General features: G+C 43.8%; 1 protein-coding gene across 4 annotated transcripts in view; it reads left to right on the plus strand.

Moving 5' to 3' along the window:
• Nucleotides 1-13056, plus strand: part of LOC137438851 (receptor-type tyrosine-protein phosphatase kappa) — a 493330-nt gene that overhangs the window by 266989 nt on the left and 213285 nt on the right. For all 4 annotated transcript variants that reach the window (XM_078767331.1, XM_078767333.1, XM_078767332.1 and 1 more), the window contains exons 12-14: nt 711-813; nt 2867-3146; nt 7461-7497. In XM_078767331.1, the coding sequence (XP_078623457.1) occupies nt 711-813; nt 2867-3146; nt 7461-7497 (420 nt within the window). The remainder of the gene's footprint in view (nt 1-710; nt 814-2866; nt 3147-7460; nt 7498-13056) is intronic.

The raw sequence follows: 13056 nt of genomic DNA on the forward strand, positions 1-13056 counted from the left end.
TTGCGGGCCCCATGACAATCATGGTTCCCTGTTTGAGGCAATGTTTTTATGGCCGGATGCCCTTCCTGACGCCAACCCTTGGTCACGCTCTTACGATGCGCAGGGATACGGTGTACCTATTCTAAACCGGGGTACACACCGGGATCATTCATCCCAGCAAGCTGGTACTCAATTTGCCGACCTCGGAAGGATGACAGGCTGAGTCAACCCCCCCCCCCCCCCCCTGGTGTTAATTTAGCGATCGACCGGGATTCGAACCCAGGATCGTAGGAGCCCAAGCCGGCACCCTAACCGCTAAGCCAACACCAGGCTTCTATGATTAATAAATATTCCATGAATACCATCTAGTTGAGAAGTGCTATCAATATGATTGTATTTGTCAAATATGTTTCATCAAATTAATAACTTTTGCAATTGGAGGGGACATTTCATACACTGTAGGTAAAAAATGAAATCTTTGAAAACGCTTACTCTCTTGTCACTGGTCAGGCGAAGGTTTAAGCACAACACACACACACACACACACACACACACACACACACACACACACACACACACACACAACAGGCATTTAAAAGGCCATTTTCCCTGCTAGAGCGGGGGTTAGCCTTGCGGTCCCCATGACAATCTTCTCCATTTTGCCCTATTTTCTGAGCTTTAAGCACAATGATTACATGAAATGAGACTTTATCAATGCGTCCCGTCTCCAGCACCCTCGATGCCTCGCTATGATGCGGAGCGTCCATTGGAAGAAACTGCCACCACCCTCACGGTGCTGCTGAAACCAGCCGCGGCTCGTGGCGCACCGATCAGGTTTGTGTACCGAGTGTCTTTCATCTCAAAGACCTGTCGTCGTTGCCTGTTGCGAAAGCAAACACGTGACTGTTTTTTTTTTTGTATTTCTGTATCTAATAGTAGAAAACAAACATTGTCTTCTCTTACTGAAGTGTATGATTCGCGAGGTGCAAATATTAAGAGGGATTATGGGTGCGTAGCTGTTGATCAGGTAATCGTCAGGAGGAGATGGTGGTGTAAGAGGCGAACTGGTTTGTTTGACGTCGTTTCGGGATCGCCACAATGTTTCTATACAAGGGATTTCAGCAGGTAACACTAACCCTGTATTGCAGTGCCTTCAGCAAGTATTCACACCATTTTGCTTTTTCATATTTTGTGGCTTTCAGCTTTTATTTTCAGCATTAAAAAAAAAAAAATTGCAACATTTTATTTCAAACTTTTCACAGCTTTGCTTTTTCATATACAGCCTCAACTTAAAATGGAATAAATTTAAATTTTTGTCACTGATCGACAAAAAATACCCCATAAGGACAAAGTGAAAATATGATTTTGGAAATTTTTACAAATTGATTAAAACTAAAATTCAGACATGTGTAATTAACATGAGTATTCAACCCCCCTGAGTCAATACTTCGATTACAGCTTTGAGTCTTCTTGGATATGTCTGTATCAGCTTTGCACATCTGGATTTGGGGAGTTTCTCCCATTCTTCCTTGCAGATTTGCTCAAGCTCTGTCAGGTTGGATGGGGAGCTTCGGTAAACGGCAATCAATCTTCAAGTCTTTCCACAGATTTTCAATGGGTTTCAAGTCTAGACTTTGACTGGGCCACTCAATGACTTTCACTTTCTTGTTCTGAATTGGCCACATTGGCCACAGGCGGACTCCAATCAGGTCGTAGAGACATCTCAAGGATGATCAAAGGAAATTGGATGCACCTGAGATCAATTTGGAGTGTCGTAGCGAAGGGGTTGAATACCTATTGACTCAAGACATTTCAGCTTTTCATTTTAAATTGATTTGTAAAAATATTAAAAGAAAAAATTCCACTTGGACATTATGGGGTATTATGTGTAGATCAGGGACAAAAACAAATCTCAATTTGATCCATTTTCAATTCAGGCTTTAACACAACAAAATGTGAAAAAGTCAAGAGGTGTGAATACTTTCTGAAGGCACTGTACCTTGCGAAATGTTAAACGGATTTGATCAAATTGAAGGGAACAAAACTCGAGTTTATCCTACCCGAAGCGTTTTCATATTGATTTTGATATCCTTTTGCAAATCGATCTGCACAGCTTGTGTGAACGAGTCCTTCTCCAAACATGACCTTTGAGGCGAAGGACTCTCATTCAAAGGTGTCATGTTTTTTTTAAATTCTTTTTTTCTTGCTTTATTTTTCCTCAAACTCATTAGGTGAGTGAATATTGTCAGAAAATCGATTCCAAAAGAAGTCACTTACCCAAACGATCAACCATCACAGATTTTTATGAAAGACTAAAGACATCCAAGAAAATTTAGGCCCACATCGGTGAAAGGAAATGTCTCTTGCTGTGTTGTTGAGCATCATGGAATATTAAATTATCCAAAACACAAAGACGGGACTCGATCCAAGCCACCCTTGTAGTTCCGAGCTAGAGGCTCCCCATGCCATCTGCTTCACATATTGTAACAGCTGCCTTATTACTTTGGTCTGGTGCAGTATTCACCTGCCCGTACACTATCGCCTGCCTTATGGCCATGACCTTCAAATGTCCACAAACGTTTTGGTTTCTTAACAAAGCTTTTTTGTCTGCCAGACTGTGCTTTAGGGTGGTGTCGTTACCATTATTTTAAGGAGAGATGTGATGTGCTGTGATGCATATCGCTGTTCTCAAAGACAAAACTAATCTCTTCCAGTTTCAGTACTTTTTTCAGCTAAAGCAATATATGAGAGTAGATGAAATATTAAGGTTATTATGTGTACCAGGAAGCATGGTAGTTTGACGCACACATCGGTCACTGCTGCTCTACTCGATCAAGTCCTGTTATGACCTGCGCCTCTCTGCCGGCACTTTCCCCTCTCCTCTCAGGGCGTATCAATTGGTCGTGGTCGAACTCCCACAAGATGCACGACACCGCCGATCTCCTGAGCCTCCGGTCTGTTTCTCAAATCGCACAAGCTTCGACTCCTCGCAGGGAGCAGACAAGCCAAAGCATTATATTGCCGCTGAGCTTCCACCCTCCATGCTCTCATCGCCACGCTCGTTCATCATTGGCGACAATGAGACTTATGGTGGATTTTGGAATGCTCCATTGGACCCACGGAAGAGCTACGCGGTGTACGTCCAGGCCGTGAGCTCGGCTGGAGGGGTAAGTGGAGCATTCGGGAACATTTGAGGGCCTAATGATAATATAAACAATCTGTCTCAGTACTTTGTCACAAAAGTTTTAAACTTCAATGCAGGAGGAGGCCATTTGGCCCCTGAAGCCTGTGCAAGCATGCCAATATCTAAGTATTCCCCTATCCCGACTACTTCCAGATACTTATCCAAGTTTCCACTTGTTTGATTACCTTTGTTTTGGGAAAACCTTCGGTAGGATCAGTGTTAGGAGTAGAATATCTGCTCAGTTCCAAGTTGTGGATGAGTGCACTTACTTGAATTTGTTTATTCAGGATAATTTTAATATTCTGGGATTGAAATCGTACTGCACACAAAGTATTTTAGACATTATTTAACTGTGACAACAAACATTCATTGCAGCAACTGAAGAAGTTAAATGGGTCATTTAAAATCTTACCTGCACTTGTGTTTATTATAGGAAAGCCTTGTGTTGGCTTAGCGGTTAGGGTGATGGCTTGGGATCCTAGGATCCTGGGTTCAAATCCCGGTTGATCGCTGAATTAACGCCAGGGGGGTTGACTCAGCCTGTCATCCTTCCGAGGTCGGCAAATTGAGTACCAGTTCACTGGTAATTCCCTGTGTGTCGCAAGAGGCGACCAACAGGGTTGGCGGCAGGAAGGGCATCCGGCCATAAAACACTGCTTCAAAAAGGGGACCACGGTGCCCGAAAAAGGCCAACCCCCGCTCTGTGGGGGAAAATGGCCTCCAAAGGTGGTTCACTTGTGTTTATTATAGGCAGATTAATATTTGTGAACTAATACTTTTTGAATTTTATTCTTTCATTTTGCCTGTCTAGTTTTACTACTCACCACTTTACATAAGTCCTCAAAACCAAAATGGTGGCAAATGATATATCAGAGGGTGGAATTGTGGATCATGTGAAATGAACGTCAATCTTGTTATAAAGTACACATTATTGGCTGCACAGTCATGTGATGATTGCCCAATCAAGGACATTCTTATGAAAGAGGACCTTGGTGTCGAGACATTTCCTTAATTGAATTAGGCTAGTAAGAATGACATCCCATTCCGACTGTGCGCCACGTCCTAAATATTTTTACTCCGAAGGCATGCAGAATCCTTTCCACAAGTGGGACAAGTCTATGTGTCCAGAATTGGACAACACCTTAAAAATGAGTGCAATTTTCTTTTTCTAGAAACAAGTGCAAACTTAGCTATGAGTATAAATAAAGTGCAGCTCAAATTTCCACCACCTTAATTTGTCTTGAAAACTCGGTGTGGTAGTCATAGTGATGGTAGTGATTGTCATAATACTACTGATAGTACAAGTAGTGGTAGTAGGTAGGCTTAGTCATATAAGTGGTCGTCGTTATTGTGACACGACATCTTACAGTAACGATAAGGTTTGGATTCTGACAATACGCAGCAGCTTGAATGATATTGGAGCACCGTTGGTACAGTGGCCTGCAAAAGTATTCACCCTCTCCCATAAATGCCACATTCAGATTAATTATGAATTATGCAGAAGCAATTTTACCAAATTAACTTTTTTTTATTCATAACTGAAGAGGTCAAACTAAACACTATTTTAGTTGAAGGAGGGTACATGTCAGGAATACATGCAAGAATCATGTAAGAATTAAAATTCACTGGTTGCAAAAGTGAATTACTTACTTATAGTAAATCCCTTACTTAGGTCAGTATTTGGTGGAAGCACCTTTTTCAGCAATGACTGCGATGAGACTTTTTGGGTAGGTCTCTACCAGCTTTGCTCTGTGAGATCGTGAAATATTTACCCATTCTTCACGTAAAAATTGCTCTAGTTCTGCCAAGTTTGATGTGGATCTTCAATTGACTGTAATCTTCAAGTCTTGCCATAAATATTCAATTGGGTTAAAGTCAGGACTTTGGGCCACTCAAGAACAATTATTTTCTTCTTATTCAGCCACTCCATTGTGGCTTTAGCTTTGTGCTTCAGTTCATTGTCCTGCTGTAATGTGAATCTCCTCCTACCCAGTTTCAGATTAATGGTTGACGTTATACAGATTAACCGCTTATTTTTACAGATATTTAAAATGTTTAGAATTTTTCCGTGTGCACGAAGGTGTACACAACGTACATAGTTAGATTTACAGTGCCATCCCAAACCAGTTTCCTGCTTGCCCGGCTGCTGAGTTTGGATGGGCGATCTGATCTGGGTGGAGTCTGGGGGGTACGATACGTCTTCCACTTAATGACAAATTTCACTATTCTCAAAGGGGTAATGAGTGACTTTGAAATCACTTATAACCCTGTCCTGAACAGTGCTTCTCTACCACTTTATGTCTGACTTCTCTGGAAAGCTTCTTGGTTTTTATGTTGTCCTTGTTGGTTAACCAAGTGGGTTGCACCTTATAACTCCTTAAACAATTGCGGGAGCTTAATTAGGGCATCTCATCTCGATTCTCGAAGAGATTAACTTATAAAATAGTTTGTGATGGCTGGATGATTGTCCATCTGTCCATCCAGTCAGCCGTCCGTTAACCTTTTGCTATTTTTGCTACTCCTCCCTTATCACCCAACTGATTGTTCTGAAACTTGACAAATGAATACAAGACATTAGCCCGCACAATCGCTCAGGCTTCAATTTTTCCATTTTGGATCATGGGGCCTCCCAGGGAAACAGGACACCCCCCCCCCCCCCAAACTTTGGATCCCTACTCGTCCCTTATTTACCCACCGATTGCTCTGAAACTTGATGGTCCGCAGGATCGCTCAGTCTTAGATTTTTCGAATTCGTATTTTTCAATTTAGTATTCTTACAATTCGGATCATGGGGGCTCCTGGGAGAGGGGAGGGGGTGGGATGGTTACCCACTGAAACTTTTGATCCCTAATCATCCATTATTTACCAACCAAATGCTATGAAACCTGGTACAGCCCTTTTACTCGATGGTCCGCAGGATCGCTCGATCTAACATTTTGCAATTTCATATCAGGGCCTGGAGATTAGGGGGTATCCCAATGTAGGTCCCCCAAATCAGCAGTGGTCTGAAGTATAACCTCAAGGATTGACCATCAGCCCACTCGGGGCTATTTATTTTAAGTTATACCACTGTTACATACAGGTGAACCCTATTACACTTATTTTGTAACCTTTCAAACAAATAATTTGCCACTGAAGTGATTTAGGGTTATTGAGCCAAAGGGTTTGAATACTTATGCAACTGAGGATCATCTGATTTTCTCTCTTAATTTAACTTATTCATATTTTATCTGCATTTTTTAGTTTTATTGCTTTGGAGTAATTTGTGAAGCCTCTATTTGTTATGTTTTATTTGAAAACATGAAATAAGCTCAAAATCTGAAAAATTTAGAGGGTGGCGTTGGGGGGGGGGGGGGGGGGGGGGGTGAATACTTTCACAGGCCACTGTATATGTACAAGCCAAGTATCATCATGTGGTTGAAATCGTTCTTCTGGTGATTCCCTGAATGACTTGTCCCCATAATTAATCAATCCAGTTCCGAATCTCTGCCCAGCTATAAGCTGTCGTCTCGGTGTTTCACCAGGCAAGGTGATTCAGCAATGTGTTTGTCGTCCCACGGATGGACACGTTAAACGCGACGTACTTATATTTAAAAAAAAAAATAACCACCTTTAGAGGCCATTTTCCCCGCAAAGCGGGGGTTGGCCTTTTTCGGGAACCGTGGTTGTTGTTGTTTTTTGGTCCCCTTTTTGAAGCAATGTTTTACGGTCGGATGCCATTCCTGACGCCAACCCTTTTTGCCACCTTTACCGACAAACAGGGAATTACCAGTGAACTGGTACTCAATTAGCCGACCTCGGAAGGATGAATCAGGCTGAGTCAACCCCCCTGGCGTTAATTCAGCGATCAACCGGGATTCAAACCCAGGATCGTAGGATCCTAAGCCGGCACCCTAGCCGCTAGCCCAACACCAGGGACGTACTTGGTGGATGTTAAAGATCCAACAGTGTCCTTCGCAAAGAGTAAGCAAGCAATCACCGCCAACATGGCCAAATTCCAAATTCCTGCCATAACTATTTCTCTGGGAAGGCAATGGCACACCACCCAGTATAACTCTATGTATGTATGTGTATGTATATATATCACTGGTATGATTTACCAGAAGAGCTGGGTTAGATTACCAGTATGGGCGTGTAATATTCCCACATATATTGATTGGTTGTATGTTGTGTGTATACGTATATATATATATATGTTTTTTCTTGAGTTTATATCCATGGATAATTTGACCTGCGATGGGCCGCTCTCGTTCGAACGGTGCCTCTGACACGATGCTTTGCTGTGCTGCTCTTGCAGGAGACGAAGATCGATTGCGTGCGAGTCGCCACAAAAGGTACGCTTTGTAAAACATCCACACGCACGAAGCAAAAAAAAAATCCCGATGTCATTTCCGCACTTGGCTGTACGCGCCCCATTCGGGCTGGAGGCCAAATACGTTAGAAGGTTGTGCCTCTGTCGGGGAGTGGCTTGATGAGACTGATTATGGCAAAGTTAGGAAATATCGTAAGAACAATGGTCTCTCATTACAAAAAAAATTGGAAAGTCTAAACTTTTTCACAAAAAGCAAATTTCTTCACAATACATTGGCCTTCTCACGTTGTTTTGTAGGTTTTGCACTAAATGTCATTGCTGTTCAGTTGTCGAGGGCACGCCTTTCTTTTCATGGTGTAGCGTGTAGGGCAATGCCATCTGGAATAGCGTTTGTCTGTCTACTGTATGTATGTGTGTATGTATGTATGTCTGTCCCTTCCACCAGCATTTTGCAGGTTTATTCTCTTTAAAATTTGTTTTCTCTGCAACCGTTGGTCCAATGACGTGAAATTTTCACCATCGGTGCTCCTCCACCTGTATAATTTTTAATGATAATTATGACGTCATAGGTCACGTGGTGTTGCGCCATCTTGGAAAAACAGACAAACTTTGCACCTCCACATCTCCAAAACCACTCCATTGGGAAAAAATTAAAGGTGGCTTATTGTAAAGTACTCCACATGGGGAATAACATATGTTAATGATGATGTCATAGGTGCCTTCATTATGACGTCATAAATCGACAAGAAGAACGCTTGATCCGATCAGTATGAAATTTATTGAGCGTGATCTGGGGATAAATTGGTCGAGAAAAAAAAAATTGATGATGTCATCGGTCATGTGGTTCGGCAGCCATATTTTTACGGTGTAGCCCGTGGGACAATGCCATCTGGAACAACGTTTGTCTGTACGAATGTCCCTCACAAATGTCCACCAATCAGAGCTGAGGATCTGGTCACATGACAGGGGGACAGCAGATCCTCCACTCAGCAGATCCAAGCCTGGCTGTGCTGTTGTTACACTATCGGTCTTGTTTTTATATTCTTTCTCGTCCGAGTACATGTTGGATGGGTCGCATGGATACATTTGATGAAATACCGTGAGGATGGTGAAGCATTGGGACTGAACCCGGTTCTTAACAATGTGGAGACACCATCATCCTAGTCTTTAACCTTCAAAGTCAAAATATGAACATGATTTCCACCACCTGTTGACGAGGTGCTGGAAAAACAGACATGCTCAGGGTGGAATCTTATTATAATAGAGCAAACGTATGTGGTTCGCTATGTATGTTTATATGCGACGAAAACGTCTTCTTCTTCTTCAAATAAAATTACCACCCTCTTAATTAACCCTCTTAATTGCGTTAAGACTGCTGAAACCCCTCAGACCTTTGACGACCCTTTAATTCCCCCAAGACCCTTCAGACCACCAAGACCCCCTGAAGACCCAAAATACCCTGAAGACCCCCAAAGACCCAACATACCCTGAGACCCAAAACACCCCAAAGACCCAAAACACCCCGAAGACCCAAAACACCCCGAAGACCCAAAACACCTTGAAGACATAAAACACCCCGAAGACCCAAAACACCACAAAGACCCAAAACACCCCAAAGACCCAAAACACCCCGAAGACCCAAAACACCCCGAAGACCCCAAACACCCCGAATAACCAAAACACCCCGAAGAACCAAAACACCCCGAAGACCCAAAACACCCCGAAGACCCAAAATACCCTTCAAGGCCCTGAGGCTCAAAAAGACCCTGAATACCCAAAGACCCAAAACACCCTGAATACCCAAAACACCCCAAAGACCCAAAACACCCCGAATACCCAAAACACCCCGAAGACCCAAAACACCCCGAAGACCCAAAACACCTTGAAGACATAAAACACCCCGAAGACCCAAAACACCACAAAGACCCAAAACACCCCAAAGACCCAAAACACCCCGAAGAACCAAAACACCCCGAAGACCCAAAACACCCCGAAGACCCAAAATACCCTTCAAGGCCCTGAGGCTCAAAAAGACCCTGAATACCCAAAGACCCAAAACACCCTGAAGACCCAAAACACCCCAAAGACCCAAAACACCCCGAATACCCAAAACACCCCGAATACCCAAAACACCCCGAAGACCCAAAACACACCCGAAGACCCAAAATACCCTTCAAGGCCCTGAGGCTCAAAAAGACCCTGAATACCCAAAGACCCAAAACACCCCGAAGACCCAAAACACCCTGAAGACCCAAAACACCTTGAAGACCCAAAACACCCCGAAGACCCAAAACACCCCGAAGACCCAAAACACCTTGAAGATCCAAAACACCCCGAAGACCCAAAACACCACAAAGACCCAAAACACCCCAAAGACCCAAAACACCCCGAAGACCCAAAATACCCTTCAAGGCCCTGAGGCTCAAAAAGACCCTGAATACCCAAATACCCAAAACACCCCAAAGACCCAAAACACCCCGAAGACCCAAAACACCCCGAAGACCCAAAACACCCCGAATACCCAAAACACCCTGAATACCCAAAACACCCCAAACACCCCGAAGACCCAAAACACCCCGAAGACCCAAAACACCCCGAAGACCCAAAACACCCCGAAGACCCAAAATACCCTTCAAGGCCCTGAGGCTCAAAAAGTCCCTGAATACCCAAAGACCCAAAACACCCCAAAGACCCAAAACACCCCGAATACCCAAAACACCCCGAATACCCAAAACACCCCGAAGACCCAAAACACCCCGAAGATCCAAAACACCCCCAAAAGCCCCTGAAGACCCCGCAGATCCAAAAGACACCGAAGACCCTTAAGACCCAAAAGCCTCTGAAGACACCAAAGACCCTGAAGACCCAAAAACTCCTCAAAGACCCAAAATACCCTTAAAGGCCCAGAGGATCCAAAAGACCCTGAAGACCTATATGGCCCTGAAGACCCAAAACACCATGAAGACCCAAAAGACACCGAAATGGTCAAAGATGCCTGCCCCTCTGAAACGACGTGTGGTGAGGCGTGCGGAGCGCGCCGAGTTATGCTAGTCCTAATAGAAGCCTCTGTAGGTAGTTTCTCAGCGGCCGACGCTCGATGGAAATTGGCTGTTCGTCTCGCTGCCACTGCGGTGGAAATTGGGAATGAATGATTAAACCTGGTAGTCATGTGGTCCAGCATTTGGATTTTACCGAGTTTTATATTATGACTGGTATAAAGCTGGTCAAAAATTTCGGGTTTGAACAGTTTTTTACGGTACAGCCATGTGAGCACACCAAAGTCTGAAGTCTGGGCCTGGTGTTAGGGATGCTTATGTCATCTTTATTTATTAGACATCCTGCAGATGTAAATGAACACTCGTTTTACTCTGTGCACGTTGCGCATCATGTGCAGCAAATTTCACCTCCCTGCACCTTGTATTTATTGTGATAAAAACAAAAGGCTTCTGTACACCGACCTTCAGGCTCAGTTTGCAAGCCACCGTCTACAATTCCAATGTAAGAGATAATTACTCTTCTTTTAGGTCTTCGGAGTCCTTGGGGTCATTTCGGTCCTCGGGGTCTTTTGAGTCTTCTGGTCCATCAGCGTCTTTTGGGTTATTTGAGTCTTTTGGGTCCTTTAGGTCTTTTGAGTCATTTGAGTATTTTGCGGCCTCAATCTGAATCTTTGGGGTATTTTAGAGTCTTTGGTGGTATTTTGGATCTTAGCTGTAATTTGGTTATTTGGGATCCACTGGGTCCTCAGCGTCTTTAAGGGTCTTCAGGGTCTTTTTGGTCTTTTGTGTCTTTTCAATCTTTTTGGTCTTCAGGGTTTTTTGGGGTATTCGGGGTCTTTAAGGGTCTTTGAGATATTTTGGGTCTTGGGGTCTTTGGGGTCTTTTCAGTCTTCTGGATCTTTTTGATCCTTTCAGTAACCAGTACTCACCAGTAAAAAAAAAAAACAACAACCACGGTTCCCGAAAAAGGCCAACCCCCGCTTTGCGGGGAAAAATGGCCTCTAAAGGTGGTTATATTATATGTTTAACCAGGATCCTTTGGGTCTTTGGGGTATTTTCGGTCTTCAGGGTGTTTTCGATCTTGTCGGTCTTCAGGGTATTTAAAAGGCATTTGGGGTATTTTGGGTCTTTGGGACATTTTGGGTCCTTTTGAGATTTTCTGTCTTTGGTGTATTTAAAGGTATTTAGGGGTCTTTGGGGGTATTTTGGGTTTTCATGGAATTTTTGGTCTTTTAAGTCCTCTGGGTCATTTGGGTCTTTGGGTTATTCAGGGTCTTTAAGGGTTTTTGGGGTATTTTGGGTCTTCAGGGTATTTAAAGGTCTTTGGGGTGTTTTTGGTATTTTGGGTCTTTGGCGTATTTTGGGTCTTTGCGGTCTTTTGGGTCTTTGGGTATTTATGGTATTTTGGGTCTTTGTGTTATTTTGGGTCCTCTGGGTCTTTTGTATCCTCGGGTTCTTCAGGGTTTTTTGGATTTTGGGGTCTTTTGGGTCTTCGGGATATTTGGGGTTTTCAGGGTCCATTGGGTCTTCAGAGTCCTTGGTAGTCTTCTATGTCCTTAGGGTCTCTTTAATCCTCCAGCTCGTTTGGGTCCACTGGGTTGTTTGGTTCCTTGGGGTTGTTTGGTTCTTTTGGATCCTTAGGGTCTTTTGGATCCTTGGAGTATTTTGGATCTTCAGGGACCATTGGGTCTTCAGGGTCCATTTGGGTCTTCAGGGTATTTTGGGTCTTCGGGGTATTTTAGGTCTTCGGAGTCCTTGGGGGGGGGGGGTCTTCTGCATCCATGGTGTCTTTTGGGTACTCTGGGTCGTTTGGATCATCTGGGTTGTTTGGGTCCTCGAGGTTGTTTGGATTTTTTAAATCCTCGAAGTCTTTTGGATCCTCCAAGTATTTTGGGTCTTCGGGGACCATTGTGTCTTCAGGGACCATTGGGTCCACATGGTCCATTGGGTCTTCAGGGTATTTTCAGTCTTTTGGGTATTTTCGTCTTTGGGGTCTTCAGCGTATTTTGGATCTTTAGAGTCCTTGGGGGTCTTCCGAGTTCTTGGGGTCTTTTGGGTCATTTGGGTCCTCCGGGCTGTTTGGATCTTTTGGATCCCCAAGGTCTTTTGGAACCTCGGGGTCTTTTGGGTCTTCAGGGTCTTTGGGGTCCATTGCGTCTTCAGGGTTTTTTTCAGTCTTTTGTGTATTCAGGGTATTTTTGGTCTTTGGGGTATTTTGGGTCTTCAGAGTCCTTGGGGTCTTCTGGGTCTTAATGGTCTTTTGCATCTTTAACAGTCTTCAGGGTATTTTGGGTGTTTGGAGTCCATTTGGGTCTTTGGGGTCTTCGGGGTCTTTTGGGTCCTCAGAGTCTTTTTGGTCTTTTAACCGGTGGACACGTGGTCGTGTTCAAAGATTGCCCATTAACCCCCCCCCCCCTCCCCCCAACTCAAATCCCTCCGAAAGCGCTACTCAAAGCCTTTAAAACCTACCCTTATGATGGGGGACAGACACACACATACTCAGACACACACGCATACATACATACATACATGCATACATGCATACATACATAAATACATACATACACAAACACACATTGTGTTTT

Source organism: Myxine glutinosa, chromosome 13, assembly GCF_964187855.1.
Source record: "Myxine glutinosa chromosome 13, kmMyxGlut1.1, whole genome shotgun sequence".
Classification (NCBI taxonomy): domain Eukaryota; kingdom Metazoa; phylum Chordata; class Myxini; order Myxiniformes; family Myxinidae; genus Myxine; species Myxine glutinosa.